Raw genomic sequence first — 22112 nt, 5'->3', positions numbered from 1 at the left:
CTGGCTCCACCCAGCCTACCATCCCCCCTCTCTCTCAGCTGCTGAGGAGGACCCGTCATGGCGGCGCCGGGCTCAATTTGAAGAAGGCTGCAGGCAGGGTAGGGAAGCTGAAACACCATATGATAAGTTATTCGTGGTTTTTACGAATTCGCGGTTCAGTCCAGCCCAAATCACCTCGAATACGGAGGGAGAAGTGTATACCCCAAACTATCACCAAACCACTTAAAATACCCCAAAACATCTCATCGGTCCCTTCAAAACATTCTTTTTTTTTTTTTTCAAAATCTTTATTCATTTTAACATATACATCAAGTGTACATTAAAATATGAACACAACATATTACATTATCACTTGATAATTCCATAACAATATATAGCTAAAAGATTTATATCCCACCCCCATCTCATATCTATACCAGGAGAACCTAGCCATCCCAAAGCAAAACAACAGGACTTTCAATAGATTTCTTCCTTTCTCTGGCTGAAAAGACCCAATAATCTCCTTACCTGATCAACTGGGACACGCTCTGGACTGGTCATGATCAAGCGTGACACCGCCCCACAGACATTGTCCTTGACCCGGATGTTTTCCTCTTGAGCAATGATGGAAGAAAGGACTCCCAGGATCTTGGGGTAGTGTCTGTGATAAAGAATGTTCAGGAAACATGGCAAGAAGAGAGAAAAGACACATGGGAGAATGTGTTCCCAATTACGGAGAAAATAGGAAAAAAAACCCTACTTTCTGACTGGTCAGTTAGATCACAGACCTCCAGAATGATATGTAACAGGTAGTCTGAAAGAGGTGACCAGCATGAGGGGTACAGGAAGATTTCAAGAATGGTCTAGAACAGTGGTATTACTCCCAGTCCTTGAGAGCTGCTAATGTTCCAGCACTTCAGAATGTCCCTAATGAATATGCACAAGAGATTTGCATGTCACATCTCCCTCATACATATTCATTAGCGATATCCTGAAAACCTTATTTGCTGACCTCTTATCTGCTGCCGGAGATCTTGCCTTCCTGCCCGCCCCCTGCTGCTGATCCCTCCCTCCCTGCCCGTCCTCCCCGAAGTCGACCAAGTTCTTGCTTGAGCCGCACTCGCTCCTTCAGTCTTCAGCAAAACTCCTTCCAGGGTTGGTACAGGCAGCGATTTCCATGCTGCACGTAAGTAGCTGACCCGGAAACCTTCTCTCTAATGTCAGAGTTGACGTCAAAGGGAAGGCTTGTGGGTCAGCCACATGCAGCAGGTGAATCGCTACCTGCGCCGTCCCTGCAAGGAGTGCCACTGAAGACAGAAGGAGCAAGTGAGACTCAAACAAGAACTGGACAGGGAGGGAGGGATCCTCAGCAGCGGCAGGAAGCGGGCAAGAAGGCGGGATCCCCACCGGCGGCTTCTACGGACTGGTGGCTACTTACGTGCAGCTACTTACATGCAGGGGAGGGAGGCACAAACTCGACACAGAAAGAAGGGAGGGGGCATGAACATGGGACACAGAAGGGAGGGAGGAAGCGGGCACTAACTTGGGACATAGGAGGGAGGGAATAGAAAGGCAGAATTTTTGGGTATGAGTGTGTAAGTGAGAGGGAAAGATGGTGGCACATGGGGAAAGGAAGAAAGGAAAATTGGTCATGGAGAGAGGAAAGAGATGTATGAAAGAGAAGGATGAGAGGGAGAAATGTTGGATATAGTGGTACAGAAGTACAGATTGAAGGGTAAGACGGGGAGGAATGTTGGACATAGTGATTGAGGGAGAGATGTGGTGTGGTGCTGGAGAGGGGTGATAGAAGGAGAAATGGGGCTGGTGGACAGTTGTGAAAAATGCTCCACATGATCCAGGGGATAAGAGAAATGTTGGATGTGGCAGTAGAGGGGGTGGGAGAGATGCCTGGATCTTTCAAGATAGATGGATAGTGAGTGAGAGAGGGAGACATGCTGCCAATAGGGGTGGAGGAGAGAGGAAGAAATGTTGGACTCGTGGAGGGAGAGAGAGAGAGATATTGGTTGGAGAAGGGAATGAGGTCCGGAGAAGAGGAACCATGCAGCAAGCAAAATGTGTTGGACTCATGGAGAGAGAGAGAGAGATGGAGATGGGGAGGGAAGAAAGGAGGGAAGGAGAAGTGTCACATTCAGGGGAAGGGGGAAAGGGCAGAGAGTAAAATGTTGAACTCACAGAGGGAGGCGAAGGGAAGGAGGTCAGGATGAGAGAGAGCTTGCAGGAGGCAGAAAAAAGAAATATTGGATCCGGGTCAGCTACTTATGTGCAGTGTGTGTCACGTCCCTGCACAGAGTTTTCTAGGTGGATGGAGCGAGTGTGGCTGTATCAAGTAACAGATTCGGGACAGACGGGCAAGGCAGGGATCCCCGTCGGCAGCAGCTTCTATTGACGGGCAGGGAATATCCTCCACTGTGGCCAGGCCGCATACCCCCAACAAGCAGCCCGCGTACCTTAAGAAGCAACTTCCTTTAGTTAGGCCAATGAATCGCAAACTGTGTGCCACGGCGAGACAGGCATCAGCACTTCTCCTCCTCTCTGCACCCCCCCCCCCTCCCAGCGATGGAGGGATTTCCTAAACCCAGCAATTTATCCAGGTTTTGGAAGGCCCTCAAGCTCAGGGCTTCATCTGGAGGGCCTCTGAGCATGCGCGGACATCGACGTGATGATGTCACGTACATGCGTGCAATGTCACCGGTCGATGTCCGCGCATTTAGTCCCGAGTTTAGTGTTTGCGATACACTGAGTTAGGCTAACAAAGTTTCTGATTGTTCCTTCTTCTTCAGGACTCCACCCAAGAGAGACTGCATCCAGATGCAGGATCCGATCCCAAAAGGATACTCAAACGCAGCCTCCTTTCCATGCTCCACCACCACGCCTAGGCCAAAAACCGAATTGCTTCTCACTTCCTCGTTATCCTCTCTGGCGCCAGCGAGTAGCACCGGCAGGAGGCGAGGCAAGAACTGTGCAGAGAAAGGACCCAGCGCCTGCACTGTCTCTGCAATCGTGCCCACAGCAAATGACTTGTCGGATGACGAACTGTTTGGTTTCTGTAGGAGAGAGGAGTTACCAGATAAGCACCAAGACAGGACGTGTTGCCCGTCTGTTTGGAAAACCAGAACAAAGCTTATGTTAGCAATGGGCCCATAAACACATTAGCAATAAGCATCAACTCTTTTACGACGCAGTAAATGTTCCAGCGCCCAAAGGAACTGAGTAGGCGTCAAAGCATTTGCCATGCAGGTTTGTAAAAGAGGCCTTAAGTTCACATTCCAACATCCTCTGGGAATGTATTTAAATTACCTGTAGGTGTTTGAGATATTACTGATAACAGCAAGGCATGTTTGCATATTTGTGAAATGTACATACCACATATGCTATCATTACGAGTACGATATACCAATAACATTAAGAACATAAGACCTGCCATACTGGGTCAGACCAAAAGTCCATCAAGCCCAATATCCTCTTTCCAACAGTGGCCAACCCAGGTCCCAAGTACCTAGCTAGATCTCAAGTAGTCAAACAGATTTTATGCTGCTTATCCTAGGAATAAGCAGTGGATTTCCCCAAGCCATCTCAATAATGGCCCATGGACTTCTCTTTTAATAAATTATCCAAGCATTTTTTAAACCCCGCTAAGCTAACTGATTTCACCACATTCTCCAACAACAAATTCCAGAGTTTAATTACATGTTGTGTGAAAAAGTATTTTCTCCAGTTAGTAGCTTCATCGCATGTCTCCTAGTCCTAGTATTTTTGGAAAGAGTGAACATTGGGTCTACAGAGTAAACAGCACCCAAAATATCTACGCTGTAAAGGGTGCTCTGCGGAGAGTGCATTTTACAGAACAGTGTTTAAAGTGGATTCCCACACCCAAAGTTTAGGCACTAGGATTTACGCCTGCTGAAACCTGGTGTAAATGCCGGCACTTAATTTTCAGGAGTTGGATGTACAAATCTAACATCTAGGACTCCAATAACTGAAACAGATAGGGTTCAAAATAAAAACGAATGGATCTTAACTTCCATAACGTTACAAATCCCTTTCAAACTAGCAAATCTATTTGTGATTTCATTGATAAATTCCAATCTAATTGGACCCCTAAAACTTTTAATGTTGGACTAATGATGTAATTAATCCCATTTAATTGTAACTTTTTTTTCATGTGTCTTATTATTAGAAGGCAAGAAAACTGTAATTTTTTCTTTAATTTTAAAACTAGCCATCCAATCATGTATCGACACTAAAACCTTTTCTGTCCAAGAGCTCAATGGTAAAAGATACTTATCAGCTTACAGTTGGGTGTGTGATATATCGCTAATAATCTCGGTGTGTATTTATGCAGTGTAGAAGTATTACTCTTGTATTTTGATTATCACTGGTGGGAAATAAGTATGTAGCCATATATAATATGCTAACTGCTTTGGTTGTACTACAGAAAGGCGGTATATATCAATCTTTGAAGTGCTCAATGAATCGCTAGGGAGGAAAAAACTAACCCCCTCCTTTACGAAAGAGTAGTGTGGGTTTTAGCACCAGCGGTAACTACTCCAATGCTCATAGGAATTCTATCCGCGTCGGAGCAGTCACCGCCGCTACCAGTGCTAAAACCCACGCTACACATTAGTAAAGGAGGGGGAAAGTGCCAGTTAGTAATAAAAATCAATTAATCATAATTAAAGGCTTCCTTTCAGACCGGTACTGCCTCGGGACTGTTCTTTTTTTTTTTTTTTAATAAAATCTTTAACTAACAAAGGAGCAGACCCCACAGGCTCTCAAAGCTGAGGAGCCTCTAATAAAAAAATTGGGAAAGTGGGGGAAATGGGGGGAGGGACTTAGCAGCTGGAGTGTGGCACCCCCGAAGTCGGATGGACACCCCCAAAAGGTCCTCCAAGCTCTGTCCGGACAGAAAAAGGGACAATAAAAAAAGCCACTAATCAGATCCAAAAGGCCCTAACTAGCCAGAGGAAAGACTGCACAGGTTTACCACCTCCACCTGCTGGACACTTGAGAACAGACTGATTGTAGATGGGACTGCACACTTGTATTACAGCCAAAAGTCAATGTCTGTCTCCATCTGCTGGCAGAGGAGCGTAAACCCATTCGTCTGTGCCGGTCTGGAGGGACGATGAGATATTTGTATGTACCTATATATAATATGCTAACTGCTTTGGCAGTATATCAATCTAATATATTCTACAAAGGGAAAGGGAGAGAGAGTAATCAGATCATGACAGAGAACATACCATCTTACTGAGGAGCAGGGGTAGGAATCCAGCAAAGTAAGGAGCAAACATCTGTCCCCCAACTGCAAGGGCTATAAGAGGTATCCCTTCACCTGCATATTCTATCAGCATCGAGTCATACTCCGCCTGTGGGATAGAGACAGAAGCACCATCAGTACACTCCTGCTACAGGTGAAAGATACAAGCAGTAATACGAGTAGGAGGGGGTCACCCTGCTTCCATGAACCAGTATGTCTCATATGCTCAAGATTAAAAGTGTTTCAGGACTTTTCAATTCTTGGCTGCAGAGGGGACAGAGAGTCCTGAAGTTTTCTCTTGTTACAACCAGGATAAGCTGGAAGTAGCTGACTTACAGACTCCGTGTCTCTCTCGTCTCTTCTGTTTGTGGTCAAACACTGGATTGCTGCATAAAATTAGACCATAAAATTTGCCTTGAGATACAGTGTTCTGCTAAGTTGCACTATTTCCAGAAACCTGAAGACAAATTACAAAAACACAGATGATCCCGCTCAGGATTTCAGATGCAAAACATTATTTTTCACTGGAAAGAAAATATGCAAAATTCAAGAAATGCACCTTGCCACGTGGGAGGGGCTTGTGGCAGAAGCTGTAATATCCAAACATATTAGTGTCTCCAAACAGGAAAGAGAAGAACAATTTACCCACTCAAAACATAGATTTATCAATATGTTAAATTCATAACGACAGAAAGTGAGAGAGAGAGTGCCACAAAAATTTGGTGAGCGAGACACACACATAGATGAAGGGCTGGGATGCTCCACGCCCCGAGTCCGTTCTACCTGCCGAACAGGTTCTCCAGCATCCAAATGTGAGCTGGAACGCTCACTCCTTCAGAGAGATGGAGACACGAGGGGAATCAGAAAGGCAGTAAGACAGTCTGTGATGGGGGGAGAAGGGAGAAGAGACGACCCGCGAAAGACAGGGAATGAGAGAACACTAGAACCATCCTTTAGAAGAATTTGCTGGAGAGCTGACATGAATTCCCCACACAGGTAAATGTTGTATCTTATAACATAAGGCATACAGAGAAAAAAAGCCTGTGGGCGAGAGTCCCTGATGATAGCTGAATGGAGTAATATTAATAATAATAACAACTATTTTTGTATACCGCAATACCAGAAGCGGTTCAGAGAGGTTTACAGAGGAAGAAACTGTGCATAGACAGCAAAGTTACAGAGAGAATTGTCAATTACATTGGTAGAGTAGATTGATTACATTAGGGAATCGAGAATGGTTGGGTAAGACCGAAAATAGGTCAGATATGCAGTAAGTATATCAGTGGCAGGGGGGAGTCAGAGAAATTTGTCAAAGCGATAGGTTTTGATTGATTTCCTGAAGGCTAGGTAGGAGGGTGTATTTGAAATGAGGGTGGTTAGACATGTCTTCCATTTGCCAGCTTGGAATGACAGTGTTCTTTCGAGGCATCTTGCACAAAGGCTCCCTGATGAGAGCCAGATGAGAAAAAAAAGGAGAAAGACTATGTGCAATGGAGGGAGAGAGGAGAGGGGCCATGCAAAAATGCTAATTTAATCAGGCGAAGGATGGAGCTTGGTGGCCGTTTATTTCTTCACTATGTGATAAGAGAGTTAACGATTAGAATTAGGCTGGTCTTTATTACAGTTATTTACTCAGTTAGTTTACTTAGCAAATGCAATGTCATGAACTCTAAACAATAGTGCCTTGGCAAACAAAGCCGGAACGTTATTACCCTGCCTCTTCATTTGCTGAAGAGCACTCCAATAATGCATGAAAAGGACATTGAATGGCTCTGAGGTTTGCCCCAGAGATGAAGGTGTGCTGCGTCCTGTGGCCTATGCCTGCCCCGAACCTGTTGAGCAGGAAGTTCATTCTGAACATGTTACTTCTCAGCTGACAAGTTAATGAGCTGGAGTTTGACATGAAGAACTTGCGGTCTCCTTTTCCCACGCTGAATAGTTAGCTGCTGATTGGGGAGGTTGTTCCATTCAGGATCTCTTCTTATTGTAAATTAAGAAAAAAAAAAAGGAGCCCTGTGGTAGATAATGTGGTTATTGAATTAGTATGCTGTCAGAGTACCTCCTCAGTCTACACCCCTTTATTTTATGTCAGCATGAAAATGCTTGTTGTGTTTGAATCTAATCCTATATAATAAAACCCTACCTCGCGCATGCACACTCCTATCTGCGTGCTTCCATGATCCGTAGGTCTGTGGCCGCAGGAGTGCACATGCGCGAGTCCTCAGCCTTACTTCCCAGCACTTACCACTCGCCGGCAGGACTGGACGCCAGCGCTGGACTCCCTGCTCTCCGTGTCAGCTCCTCTCATCAGCTGCACCAGTGTCGGAGAAGGCTTCCGACGCTGGCGGGATCGAGAGGAGCCGCGGCGACACCTCGCGGGAAGGGAAGCCCAAAACACTCCAGCCGCGAAGGGATGCCCCGGTCCCAACTCCAAACCAGCTGATTCCAGCAGCGTGTGCAGCACTCTACACATGCTGCTTCGGGGCCTTTTACTGCCCTGATTTGCTCTGCCGCGTCTCTGATGATGTCATCGGGGACATGCCAGAGTAAATCAGGGCAGTAAAATGCCCCGAAGCAGTGTTTGTAGAGTGCTGCACACGCTGCTGGAATCAGCAGATTTGTCGGACCGCGGGAAGAGAAGGGTGGGGGCGGCAAGGGACTAAGGGAGCAGGCAAGACCGAGGGAAGGGAAAGGGGGGTAAGGGAAACGCTGCTGCTGCTGCACAGGGAAGTGGTGTGGGGTGGGAGGGAATGCTGCTGCTGCTGTGGCTGCTGCACAGGGAAGGGGGGATCTAAATGCTGCTGTACAGGGAAGTAGTGGAGGAGGAGGGAATGCTGCTGCACAGGTACATGGAGGGGGAGGGAATGCTGCTGTGGCTGCTGCACAGGGAAATGGGGGGGAGAGAGACAGATAGATAGAAAGAAAGCCAGACAGCGAGAGGAAGGAAGACAGAAAGAAAAGAAGAAAGGCACAGGGGCAGAGAGAAAGACACAGAAAGACAGACAGACAAAGGGGGCCAGGGAGAGAGACAGACAAAAAAAAAGACAGAGGGAGGGAGAGAGACACAGAAAGAAAGACATATATTCTAGCACCCGTTAATGTAACGGGCTAAAATACTAGTCTATAATAATTTGGAGACACTTTAGGGATCCTTTTGCTAAGGTGCGCTAATCGATTGGCGCACACTAAGGGCTCCTTTTATCAAGCCACGCTAGCAGCTATCAGGCGGTAGTTTTTAGGCCAGCGCGGGGGTTAACGCTTGACGACACGTTGCGTGCGTTAACATCCCGCTAGCGCGGCTTGATAAAAGGAGCCCTAGATGCTAACAAGTCCATAGAGTATAATGGCTGCGTTAGCATTTACCGTGCCTTAGTCAAAGAGGGGGTTAGTCTTTTCTACTTTATGCTTTTAATTGTGAATTACTTCAACTTGTTGGTACACAGGAAGCGGTATAGAAAAGCCTCTAATAAACCATGATTTTTGTGATAACCGATAAAATAAATGAAAAGATGATAGCTAAGTAATTTGTGTCGTCATTCTTCATTCAGCTTCCCACTTGCGTGCATCCTGCAGAGACCAAGACCCCGAGTGTGAGAGGCGAGACGCGCAGTCATCCTGAGTGGAAGAGAGACTAGAGAGGAGAAAACCCAGCAAGCCCATGAATGGGTTAAACGGCTGAAGAGAGACCAGGCCCCCGAGAGTGAAAGTGAAGAAGCCTGGTCTGTCGAGTGTGACGGAGGCCGAGGAGCTGCCATGAGTGTGGCGGAATCTGTGCTGTGCTTGGAGATCTTGAGGAATGTCATGAATCTTCCGGTGTTGCCGTTGCTCAGGAGCAGAAAGCATTCCATCGGTACCTATTCCATCCTCATCCTCAGCCTCACAGATTTCCTCATCACAGGTAATCAGGACCCTGTTGCCCAGCAGTCCTAAATAAGAACATAAGAATAGCCTTACTGGGTCAGACCAATGGTCCATCAAGCCCAGTAGCCCGTTCTCACAGTGGCCAATCCAGGTCCCTAGTAAGAGTAGAATCCTAAAGAATAGCAATATTCCAAAATCCCCAAAAAGTAACAAAAAATTCTGGAATCCCAAGTAGGAGCAACATTCCATGCTACTGAACCAGGGCAAGCAGTGGCTTCCCCCATGTCTTTCTCAATACATACCACCTGGCAATGTATCAGGAAAGTGGGGGGGGGAGGAACTCCCCCTAAGGAAACCCATGCAGCTAATACGGGTGAGAGGATAATCTTGCTACATGGAAGCTCTTGCATTACTACAAGCAAGCTGTAACCTATCTTTCAAACCTACCTCTGTTTCTAGGAGGGTGACTGATGTTATACCAATTTAGCAAAGGGGTGTCTTGTCTTGCCAACTTATTAGAACTGAGTGATTCACATAGGGGTCAGGAGCATCCTACCATCGAGCGAGCCCAGCAAAATGCCCAGGGCCGTTCAATGGCAGGGGCCGCCTGCAGTTGAACCCTCCCCTTCCTCTTCTCACCCTGTGCCCAAGTTTTGCATCTTTCCAGCTCTTCACTCATCATCCGCCAGTCCTCCAAACAGTGCAACGGGTCGCGGTAGAGACAGCAATGCAAGCAGTCTCTCTCTGGCCGGCGGAGCCTTTCTTCTGCCACGTCCCACTCACACAGAAAGAAGCGTAGGTGGTGCATAATTTTTCAATTTGAAATGTGCTTGTGGCGTGTTTTCATATGTATTTTATTAGCCACATTGAACCAGTAATGGGATTAAGTGGTTTATAAGCTCTCCGATTGTGATCAAGGGAAGTGGGGTGACTTCTGCAAGGGAACTTCTCCTGTTAATAGGGAGGGAAGTAAGGTAGCGTCACTTTGGCAAGGAAGCTCTAGCTGCTAACGGGGTGCCGTCACTTTATGTTTATGAAAAACTTTATATACCGCGTATATAGCCAAAAAGGATCCAAGGGTTTACAATATATTATACAAAACAATTTTGAAAAGGACAGAACAGGAGAAAAATAATTGTTTTTGTAACATAATATTCCATAACAATCAAAATATCAATAATGAAAATGAACTAATTAATATAAACCAAAAATTATTTTAAAAATAAATGAATAAGTACAGACTGCAGTCCCAAACTCATTTCTTCAATTGAAAAAAATGTGCTTTTAGATGTCTTTTAAAATTTATACATAGTACGATTCTTCTTGCCTCAGTTCCATAACCGTGGAACTAAATAGAAAAATGCACAATCTCTAGCTGAGGCAAGATGGGCCTTCGAAATATGAGGACCAGCGACCCTATTGTCATTCAAAGATCGTAATAGATGCCTCGGTGCAGAAAATAACACCAAGTTAGAAAAATATAATAGCTGGAACTCAAACAATGCTCGATGTGCCAACATATGAGATGGGGGTGGGATATAAATCTTTTAGCTATATATTGTTATGGAATTATCAAGTGATAATGTAATATGTTGTGTTCATATTTTAATGTACACTTGATGTATATGTTAAAATGAATAAAGATTTGGAAAAAAAAAGATCTTAAATTTGATCCTAAATTCTATTGGCAACCAATGGAATTTCAGGTACAGAGGTGTCACATGATCACGAATATATGCTTAGCCTAGCAGCCGAATCGCACCATTTTGTACTGTTTGTAAGCGCATCAGTTGACCTGTTCCCATGCCTGCATATGCTAAATTGCCATAATCGTAACTTAGATAGTACGAAAAGCATGAATTGGCGTAATCTCGACTAGTCTTAATGCCCCACTGCAGTGAGGAAAATCTAGATGCTGGTAGTGTGTAATACAAATCCTCCTCTCACCTTCTCCGTCTTTGCTACAGGGTACCTCCTAATCCAATGGGCCTGTGCCCTCCTGGAAGATCGCCAACTGAATCATCTTTCTCTCCACTTCCTGGCCTTCCAAAACCAGCTGTACAACAGTGTTCTGCTCCTGTTGCCGGGTTTGCTCCTCAGTGAGGGTCTCTGCTCTGCCTGGGGCTCAGGGCCCTTGTTGCCTCTGGTGAACTGTCTCTTCACACTCAGCTGCTGGCTAGTAGGGGCCTCCTATGGCAGCCGTGACTTTCTGTGGGGAGTCCTGCAGGGGGAGCTCTGTCCGGAATGGGGGGAGGTCCGCTGCCATATTTCCAGCTGTTTAACAGCCCCCTATCTTCCAGATACCCTGCTCCCCTCCATTGCTCTATTACTGGCGGCCACGTACATCTGCAGTTGCTTGGGTCATCCCAAGCTCCCTCACGCCTCCAGGGTCCCCAAGATTGCCTCCTGGGGTCTGCTCTGGCTAGCGGTGGTTCCCTTCCTCTACGCTGTGGCCCCTTTCTGGTGGCTTAGTGGGCCCCTGATCCTGGGGCTGGACTCTTTACTCCCAACCAGCAAGCCAGAAACTGCTCCGAGAAGGGCAGGTGAAGATGCTGTGTGAACGGGCTGAACTCCTTGACTGATGGCAGGATAACCTTCCCAGATTCTGTATGTTGGATCAGGTCAGACCAGACTGTTGAAGAGACACCCCTCCCCAGTTTCTTATAACAGAGAAGAGCGAGAAGCACAAAGCATTAAATATATCTCATAACCAGGAAGGGAAAGAGAAAAGAGAGACAGAGGGAAAAAGAGAAAGGTAAAAACATGACAGCGAGATACAGAACAACTCAGAACAAGCAGGGAAGAGACAAACAGGAGAATCAAAACATGAGACACAGCTATTCAGAGCCAGTGGAACAGAAGAGCGACACCCGACAGAGCGCACAAGAGAGACCAGAGCTGATCCAAACGAGGACTAGATGAAAGGAAGAGAGAGACAAACATGGCTAGGAATGTAACCTTTGTACATCAGTGTCTAAAGAGCCCTAGGGGTGTGCAAGAGTCCTAGGCCAAAGCAGAACAGCCCAGGCACACAAGCCAGGCGAGTCCCTCGGGAGGGGAGCAGCAGAAAATTACGACAACGTCTCTGCTGCCTGTATTTCCCAAGACGACCCCGTGCGCATCTTAAGGGAAATGTCAATACAGATTCCACTCTATGATACACCATGGTCGGAGACAGCCAGTCTACACACACATGGAGGAGGGTCAGGCTTGAAAATTCCAAGTGGGTGTTGATCCTCAAACATTCTACCAGGTTTGCACAGCTTTCTGTGAAGACAAAGGCTGTCTGTTTGCAGTTTACTTTACATTACATTTCTAGATCGCAAAAGCTTACGGGGCGATGCAAAAACTGGACACTGCCAGCGATCTACAATACTTGGAATTTTGTAAATAATATTGATTTTAGCAGTTTTCTAAAATGTAAATAGGAACAAGACTTTGTAAATAAAGAGCGTATTTTAGAGAGAGACCTCTCGAACACCGGCACAAATCATGTGCGAAATGAGCCCACAGAGAGCAGGCGTAATATTTTGCGTATAATTTCATAGGTATGGACGAAAATAGAGCATGATCACATATTTATCCCACACCTTAACATGTTTATACCCCTTTTTTCTCCCCTGTCCTCAGATTTAATTGTAAACCAATCCATATTTTTCTTTCCTTCATGTTTCTTGATATGTTTGTACATTTGAATTTGTTAACACATTGTAAACCGCTCAGATTTTTACTCTGGTTTTATATATATCAAATAAATTGAACTTGAACTATATGCACAGAATTCATAAACTACGGGGTAGATATTCAGCCAGTGACAGAGAGCAGGTTTGCACACCAACAGAGTTATTCCCAGGCCCGACTTTGATCACCTGGTTATTTTGAGCTGGTTAAAACATTGCCCCTTAAGTTGACATTCAGCTCTTAAGCAGGTGTGGGTTACCACATAAGAAATCACTACTAAGCAACCAATGGTTTTAAGTTCAAGCTATATACAATCAAAAGCAAACCAAACTGATGTTATACTTGACTGGAAACAATCCAAGCCGAGTAGTTGTGTTTTATATATGAAACCCTCAGACTTCTGCGCTGCTCAATGTATTCACTGAAGCAGCTGATAGCAGATATGCAGTTTTCTTTCATTGGGTTTTCATATTTTGGTTTTTCAGTTTTTTTACCAAATAATCTCTTCAACGTTCTTGTATCTAAATGCACTGGATTACATGCAACTAGAAAAAATATATGACAAGCGATACTTATCTTTAGTTAGTCGCTGAATCTGTGACAGGAACGCTCAGCCGGTACATTAATAGCCCGACGGGACCCGTTTTGCCGGTTGAGGCTTTTTCAAGGGTCAAACTATTCAGGTGCCATTTTTGACCTGTGAAGTGCGGGTCAAGCTGTGCACACCTGAATAGTTTGACCCTTGAAAAAGCCTCAACCGGCAAAATGGGTCCCGTCGGGCTATTAATGTACCGGCTGAGATTCACAGATTCAGCGACTAACTAAAGATAAGTATCGCTTGTCATATATTTTTTCTAGTTGCATGTAATCCAGTGCATTTAGATACAAGAACGTTGAAGAGATTATTTGGTAAAAAAACTGAAAAACCAAAATATGAAAACCCAATGAAAGAAAACTGCATATCTGCTATCAGCTGCTTCAGTGAATACATTGAGCAGCGCAGAAGTCTGAGGGTTTCATATATAAAACACAACTACTCGGCTTGGATTGTTTCCAGTCAAGTATAACAGAAGTTCGGTTTACCACATAAGAGACAGGACAGACACTAACCCTGGCTGCTAAGGATTGAATATTGGCACTTAAGCGGCCAAATGCTGACTCTGTCCCTGGAACGCCATCAACGTAGCCGGCTTTGAGTCGGCCGCTAACTGCAAATTTCAGCGGCACTCGGCCAGTTAAGTGCAGCTGAAAATTAGCAGCCGGCCCCGACTAAGCGATTTAACTGGTCAACAGCCAGCTAAATCGTTTTGAATATCGGACAGCAAGTGTGAAATTCACCCACTCTCCTCTGAAAATTTCAGCAGAGAACATGCAGACACTTTTACACATAGGGTGATTTAAGTGGCATGATATATGCCTATATTGGCAAATATGAGGAAAAAATGGCCCCTATGTGGTTATAGGTCTTTTCTGTTACCAGTAGCTGTCCATCTTAGGTTCATTTACCTGCTGTCCATCGTCATCATCACCATCTTCAGCCTCAGGGTCTTGACAGCATGTCTGTTGAGGAGAGAGGGAGGAGGGTTTGTAAGCAAGGGCAAAGTCTCACCAAGACCAAGATATAATGTAATAGAAAAAGAGAGAGCAGAGATTGTCCAGTGTCTTTACAAGAAACCTCAAAAATATCAGAGGGCTGAAAAAAAAATTCCTAGAGACAGAAACATTCAAAGAGAGACAGTTGACAGAAGAACACTTGGAGAAAGGCACAGAGGAAGTGCACTTCCTGTTCTCTCTCCCTCTCTCCACAAGTGTCACAAATATCAAAGAGAGAGGGGGGGAAGACAAACCTGGAGAAGGAGAGGGGCATAAAGACAGAAAAACACCTAAAGAGATGGAGAGAAAGCAATTAAATGCACAAAGATGATATATGAAGAGAGGGGGGGAGGGAGAAAGAAAGAGAGAGGGGGGAGAGAGAGAGAGCACTTGCAAATGTCGCAGGGATAGAGACAGAGTGAATGGGAGATTGTACTGTGTCCATTAAAGACCTCAAGAAATGTCAAATGCAGTAGAGACCTGGCATGAGAAAAGGGCACAGGGTTGTTACATTCACGCTTTGAGCACCCTACCTTCTGCTGTAGCACCAGACGAACCACCTGACATATCTCACCCAATCGCCTGGCATCCTGCATGGCCGTGCTCTTGCAGTCCTTGATGATGTCGTTCATGGCCTCCAATATGCTCATCACCACCAGCCGTTCCTTGTCTTCTTGGATGGCCTTAAAGTACACAGGAAAGACCAGGTCCAGCATTTTCTGAAGAGCTGTAGGGAGGAGCCACACACCGACACAAAAACATCTTCATAACACACCACAAGGCCCCTCTCTCCTAAGCTTTTACTCCCTCTATAAATCTCACCACATCAAAAGGCCTGGTTTACTTCCTGTCCTACAGATCCCAGACTTCACCATACCAAGTGCCCCCCCCCGACCTCCTGCTCATCAGATCTCAAACTGCACCACACTAAGTGGTCCCAGTCCACCAGATCCCAGACTATATCACACAAGAGGTCCCCTGACCAATTTTCTCTTAAGACCCCATGATACCAAGAGGCCTTGAGAGAACAAGACGAGAGATTTTAGACATTCTGCTCTCTGGATTCCAGACCATGTCATACCAAGAAGGCCCCTCCCACATCCCATCATTCTGTGCCATCTTCTCCTCAACTCCAGCACCCCTTACCTGCTGAATTTTGCTGTGGAGGGCTGTTCTGGCAGACCTTATGGAGGGCTCGGCAGAACTGACCAAGCGTCTCATAGACGGCTTTTCTGATATTCATATGAGGAGACTGGAGACAGGTGACAGGAGGGAGATGGAGATTTGGAGACAGAAAAGAATGGAGTGGTGGGATGGACGGACAAAGAGATGGAAAGATATAACAGGATCAGTCTGTATCTGACAGTGAATAAAAAAACGGAATTTCAGTTGAGTCACTTCCCTAGACACTGCGATGAGGAACTTTTCCTACGAATCATCTAAAAAGACAGCAAAGAATCAGACTGTCTCCCGAGCCCAGCTTTTGCTGCAAAGGCAGTGTTCACAGCCCCAGTGTGGGGAGGGGGAAAGAAGGGATCTTCTGGACACCCAACATCAGGATCCATGCAGACCTGCTCAACTGGCTATCAGCTGACCAAAGTGGTCCAGAAGTGACCTCATCCATCAGTCCAGCAGCTGCACAGCAGACCACCTTCCGCCTGCTGGAGATAGAAAAACACCGGAATGTGCTCTAAACTATAAGGACATTGTGTATCTCCAGCACTTCAGTATTTTTCTATGTCCACTTGCAAGTTCTGGACTGATCTGGTGAGGACCCCAAGGAATTGAAATGTGAGGCTGCCCTTAATCAATGGATTGTCACTGGATTGTCTGGACTTGAAAGCATAAGAACAGCCATATTGGGTTAGACCAATGGTCCATCAAGCCCAGGCTCCTGTTTCCAACAGTGGCCAATCCAGTTCACAGTACCTGGCAGAAACCCAAACAGTAGCAATATTCCCTGCTACCGATCCAAGGCAAGCTGTGGCTTCCCCAATGTCTGTCTCAAAGGCAGAGGGGCAGTTGGGAGGGTGCCATATGCCCCCAGCAGAGACAGGCGCTCAAAACCCAAAGAAGAGAAGGAAACTGCTGGACCATAACGTATAAAACCAGGCAACTGGAGTGGGAAGTTAAGACCCTTGGTCGCATTTTCAGATTCAAGAGGCTTAAACTATCACCACCCATCCTAACCCCAGATGTGACCCCCAGGGGGCCTGTAGCACATAGTCCAAAACGCAGCTCTGCCCGGGAGGGAAACACTCACCTCATGGTGTTTAAATACTTCCTCAAAGCATGGCTCAAGGTATGGTATGAAAGCGCCGCTGAGAAAGAGGAGAGAAGACAGAAATGCTTAGAGTAGAGATTCCCAAACTTTCATCTAACATGACCCCAGACCTCAGTTCATTCAGAGTGGAAAAGCAGTAGCTAGTGCAAGCCTTGGGGGTGGGGGGAGCCCTGATGAAGCAGAAACAGAGATTTATTTGACCCCCCCATTCGCTTAATTTGTGATCCCATTTGGGGTCATGACCCACAGTTCGGGAACCACTGTCTTAAAGATACAGCTATGACCAAACGAGAGAAAATTCACATTGTATATAGACAGCCATTGGAAATCTTTTGCCAGGGCATACCCACAAACTCTTCTTCTCACTCTCATAGGAGAATTTAGCAAATGCAATGCTGGGGAATGTTTTTACCTGGCATTGAGGGCAATCTCTCCCAGGGCTACACACGCATCTTCCTTTTCATCAATATAAGCATTTTCCACAGTGAATCTATCGAAAAACAGCAGCAACAGTGACATCATCATGTTCTCTAACAGTTGGCCTTTGATCCAGAGCTTTTCCTACCCTCCTGAATTCTTTATCCAGCCCCCCTTTTCCTATCCTCTTCCACTACCCGCACCCCTATGCAGCTTCGCCCTGCTTCTTTCCTTTCACTTCTGAGCCTCACTCAGAGCCCCACTATTCCCTCCCTCAATTCCTCTTTTCACAGGGGTTAGAGCTACAGCCTCAGCACACTGAGGCTGTGGGTTCAAATACCGTGCTGCTCCCTGTGACCCTGGGCAAGTCACTTAATCCACCATCGCCCCAGGTACATTAGATAGATTGTGAACCCCCAGGATAGAGTGGGAAAAATACTTGATTACCTGAATGTAAACCACTTAAAAGTGGTATATAAATATTAAAAATAATAATATTCTCAGCCTCTTCCTGCACATCTCCTCTCACCTCTTGACCACACCCGCCAAACCCTCTTCATTCTCTCCCCCCGTCCCCTCTAGTTCAATCTCAGCCTCTCTATGATTCTCCTCTCATCTCTGGGCCCTCATTTCCTTTCCCCCTCCTTCCCCCCTCCACTGAGCCTCAGTCTCTCCCTGCTTCTACATCTCCTCTCACCTCTGGACCACACCCGCCAAACCCTCTTCATTCTCTCCCCCCTCCCCTCTAGTTCAATCTCAACCTCTCCCTGATTCTCCTCTCATCTCTGGCCCTCATTTCCTTTCCCCCTCCTTCCATGCATCTTCCTATTCCTTCCCCCCCTCCATTGAGCCTCAGTCTCTCCCTGCTTCTACATCTCCTCTCACCTCTTGACCACACCCGCCAAACCCTCTTCATTCTCTCCCCTTCCCCTCTAGTTCAATCTCAGCCTCTTCCTGCTTCTCTCCTCTCATCTCTGGGCCCTCATTTGCTTTCCTCTCCTTCCATGCCTCTTCTTATTCAGCCTCTCCTTGCTTCTATATCTCTCATCACCTCTTCACCTTGTCCAGCATCCCCCTCCTCCCATACCTTTTCTCACTTCTCTCTTTCTAACCTCTACAAAATGAAATTCTCTTTCTTGTCAAGTATTTTGCTTTCGTCTCACCCTTCAATGTCTGGGTCATCATCCTCGATCTCCTCATCATGAATCTGTGAATCTTCCTCTTCCTCAGCCTCATCATCATCAAACAGCAAAAACGATATGTTCTCACTGTAGTGAGTCTAGTGGCGAGACAGAAAATGTAAGACAGCAGCAAAGGAGGAGGCGAAGAGCAGAGTTCTGTCTTCTGCAACAGCATTTCTGTGCTAGATTTTCCCTTTCAGAAGCCTCAGGAAATCAAATGGTTTGATTAAAAAAAAGACACGGCCACTTGGTAGAGCAGACGTAACATTTTTTTTTTTCTACCCTGGTTTCACCCAACACATAAACCTGGTATTAAATTTGCCGGTGCTGGTAGGGAAGGAGGGTTGTGAGATTTAGGGGAGCAATAACACAGAAACATGACAACAGATAAAAGCCAAATGGCCCATCCACAATAACCATTATCTCTGTCTTTCTCCGAGAGATCCCACATGCCTATCCCAGGCCCTCTTGAATTCAGACACAGTCTCTGTTTCTATCACCTCTTCCGGGAGACTGTTCCACACATCTACCACCCTTTCTGGAAAAAAATATTTCCTCAGATTACTCCTGAGCCCGTCACCTTTTAACTTCATCCTATGCCCTCCCATTGCAGAGTTTCCTTTCAAATGAAAGAGATTCGACTCATGCGCATTTACATTGCGCAGGTATTTAAACGTCTCTATCATAACCATTCTGTTTGACAAATTCATCACCTAAACAGACCGACCTTCACTCTACACATTTTTCACCTTCAAATCCGAAACAATCTCTCAGGCAATACCAACCCCCTCTCACTTCCATCCCCTCAACCCCGCTTACTTTCCCTCCCCTTCAACCCTTTCTGCTGCAACATTCCCCTCACACATTTGTAATTCGCTGAATGTCCAGCCTTCTTTCGATGTGAACCGCCTAGAAGTCGACTGACTATGGCGGTATAGAAAAATAAAGTTATTATTATTATAATATTTCCCCTCTCCCGCCTTTCCTCTAAAGTATACAGATTGATATCTTTAAGTCTGTTCCCATACTCCTTATCACGAAGACCACACACCATTTCAGTAGCCTTCCTCTGGCTGACTTCATCCTTTTTATATCTTTTTGAAGGTGTGGTTTCCAGAATTGTACACAATATTCTAAATGAGGTCTCACCAGAGTCTTATACAGAGGCAGTCCATGCGAGAGGATATCCAGCAGTCCTGCTGAAGGCAGAAAGAAAGGGAGGGTACCCCACCCAGCTACTCACCACCACACCCTCTGTGGACTTCAGAGAAAGGCGCATGAGCGTCGTTATTTTCTCCAGGTGCGAGGAAATGCTGTCCCCCATCATCAAGGAGAGAGCACCAAAGAGGCTGTACCTGCGGGGAGGAAGCCATGACAGCGTGTGGGTGGGCAAGGCTGTACCTCACACAGCCCCATCGCCCCATCCCCTCCTCAAGAACCCCTACGACAGTTAACTCACGTGCAGCGCCGCAAGTCAGGGTCGTCCACCTGGTCGGAGAGGCTCAGGCCCAGCTGACAGCATTCTTCACTAAGGGGCAGGAAAACGTCTTTGCCCAGGGTACGTGCCAGGAGGCCCAAGGTCTCTGCAACCGAAGAACACACTTATTCTCCGACCAGCTGCCCCCTGTCTTCTCTCTCTTACCCCACTCCCCATTATCTGCCTGCCTCACCACCACCCCTTCCACCTGCTTATAACATAGTTTATGGTTTAATAATCTTGTTATACCGCTCATTAATTTTACTGGTCCAAGTGGTTTACAAAATACAAAGAGTGTGTGGTGCGGTGGCTGGAGCTACAGCCCTGGGATTGTGGGTTCAAATCCCGCACTGCTCCTTGTGACCCTTGGCAAGTCACTTAATCCCCATTGCCCCAGGTGCATTAGATAGAGTGTGAGCCCGCCGAGACAGATAGGGAAAATTGCTCGAATACCTGAATAATTTGTAATCCACATAGAATTGTAGGATATGCGTTATATAAATAATTAAATAAATAGGATAGACCTAACCCACACAAACAGCAAGTATACAAGAAAACATTCACTCCTAAATAAAACAATAAGGAGAAATTAGGTTCTTACCAGCTAATTTCCTCTCTTTTAATCTCTCTAAACCGGCACAGTTCTTAACTGATGGATAATAGCTCACTGTAACCAGCAGGTGGAGACTGAGATCAAAACTTTGATTGTAGTATATTAGCTGAGGCTCCCCCTCCCAAACCAGTCTTGCTCAATATCCAAGTAGGTGGTAAGCTAGAAAAAAATTTAGGCCTCCCCCTTATTAGAGCTGTTGGGCTTTGTTTAGGACCCCTGATTCCCTTTTTGGTGCCGGACGGAGCTTGGACAGAACCTATTTGGGGGTCCATCTGACCTTGGGGGTGTCAAACCCGACGAGTCTCAAGTTGGGTCCCTACTCCCCACCCTTCCTCCACCTCCCTAGGTTTTTGTAGAGGTGCCTCAGCTAGCACCCTGGACACCAATACCGGTCAGGCCTCCGGCTTAAACAACCAGTAGAGCCTGTTGTGAAACAAACCCCCCTCCCCCAAACCTTGAGGCTGTGTCTAAAGGGTACTGTTCCTTTAAATTTACTGTATTTTTCTGCAAACCGGCACTTTTCTCCTAGCTGTACCGGTTTAGAGAGCGAGAAAGAATATGATATTAAGATTTCACAGGACTGCTGATTGAAGATCCAAAACGTTTAGAAGATATGAGTAATTTCAGATTGATTCAAATCTTGTCCGAATGCTTCTTTTTAAAAAAACTTTTCTTAACATAATTTTTAAAAGATTAAAAATTTGCCTCTAATTTTAACTCTCAAGGCAATAGATTCCATAAGTTTGGAACTGCAAAACAGAACGCTTTATTCCGTGTAGACTTCCACCTAGCTCTACGAACAGAGGGTATTACCAATCTATTGTCTTGAATAGATCTTAAAGTTCTTGATGGTGAATAAGGAATTAGAAACAAATGCAAATAATCAGGCTGTAAAGAGTAGAAGACTCGATGCGCAAGAATTAAAGCTTTAAATCAAATTCTACAGGGTGCCCACAAAAACACACCTTGATTTTAAATGGTTAAAAAAGCTAAATTTATTGGAATATTCTTTCACCTTTGATGCTTTCATCAACTCATAAAATTTCACATGGTATCTGATGATTACATACACTCGATGTGCGCCCCACCTGTTACTCGGAAAACATCGATGCGATAATCGAGCTCGGACCAGACTCTCCGAAGCATATCCGGCGTGATCCTCAAGATCATCCATAACTGTGGGTAGCGGAGGTCTTTCGTGTACCCCCAAAGGAAAAAGTCACAAGCAGTAATGTCCGATGATCTCGGGGGCCACTTGAGGAACACCTGGTCATTTTGGCGCATTGCATTGTTTGAAGGTTGTAACTTCTGCACCAATTGCAGCTTATATGGGTAAAAGTGCAAGCGATTGTGTAAGATCTTGCTCACCGAGCTTTTTGGGACTTGTATTTGCTGTCATCTTATTTATAAATATATTCCAATAAGTTTTGATTGTGTAACCATTTAAAACCAAGGAGTGTTTTTATGGGCACCCTGTATAATAAACAGGTAACCAAAGATATTGCAAATTCAATTACCAAGGGACTGGATCTGAACAGGCCGGAAATCCTCATGGGTGTTTACCAGATACCCTTTCAGGTGCTCAATCACCGCTGGGAAATATGGCAGCAGTAACGACTCTGCAGCTGTGGCTGGAAGGGGATAACGAGAAAAGTATGAGCATGAGAGAGGAGAAAAATATCATAGAAAGAGGATCATATTATGGGGGGTATTAGACAGGGAGCTGAGAAAGGAGACCCCCCCCC

The 22112-nt window shown here is 45.7% G+C and overlaps 2 protein-coding genes across 2 annotated transcripts in view; one reads left to right on the top strand and one right to left on the bottom strand.

Moving 5' to 3' along the window:
• IPO4 (importin 4) overlaps positions 1–22112 on the bottom strand; it is a 49460-nt gene that overhangs the window by 9279 nt on the left and 18069 nt on the right. The window contains exons 17-28 of the mRNA XM_033924033.1: positions 21885–21998; positions 19737–19860; positions 19521–19632; positions 18260–18375; positions 17092–17169; positions 16659–16716; positions 15542–15647; positions 14929–15122; positions 14309–14362; positions 5244–5369; positions 2836–3044; positions 508–640 (exon numbers count right to left, since the gene is read on the bottom strand). Coding sequence (XP_033779924.1) covers positions 508–640; positions 2836–3044; positions 5244–5369; positions 14309–14362; positions 14929–15122; positions 15542–15647; positions 16659–16716; positions 17092–17169; positions 18260–18375; positions 19521–19632; positions 19737–19860; positions 21885–21998 — 1424 coding nt within the window. The remainder of the gene's footprint in view (positions 1–507; positions 641–2835; positions 3045–5243; positions 5370–14308; positions 14363–14928; positions 15123–15541; positions 15648–16658; positions 16717–17091; positions 17170–18259; positions 18376–19520; positions 19633–19736; positions 19861–21884; positions 21999–22112) is intronic.
• LOC117350088 lies at positions 6085–12893 on the top strand. Its single transcript, XM_033924043.1, has 3 exons — positions 6085–6256; positions 8809–9158; positions 11089–12893. Exons 2-3 carry the CDS (start codon positions 9014–9016, stop codon positions 11679–11681), a joined length of 738 nt encoding a protein of 245 aa, XP_033779934.1. The 5' UTR covers positions 6085–6256; positions 8809–9013; the 3' UTR covers positions 11682–12893.

The sequence above is a fragment of the Geotrypetes seraphini genome, chromosome 16 (assembly GCF_902459505.1).
Source record: "Geotrypetes seraphini chromosome 16, aGeoSer1.1, whole genome shotgun sequence".
NCBI classification, from domain to species: Eukaryota; Metazoa; Chordata; class Amphibia; order Gymnophiona; family Dermophiidae; genus Geotrypetes; species Geotrypetes seraphini.
Note: the sequence above shows the minus strand (reverse complement) of the source record. Positions and strands in the feature narration are given on the sequence as shown.

What these genes read in the sequence shown, in the direction of transcription:
- LOC117350088 (XM_033924043.1), top strand. Translation starts at nt 9,014, where the DNA reads ATGAGTGTGGCGGAATCTGTGCTGTGCTTGGAGATCTTGAGGAATGTC. An exon ending in CACAGATTTCCTCATCACAG is followed by an intron (nt 9,159 to 11,088) that starts GTAATCAGGACC and finishes TCTTTGCTACAG; the next exon opens with GGTACCTCCTAATCCAATGG.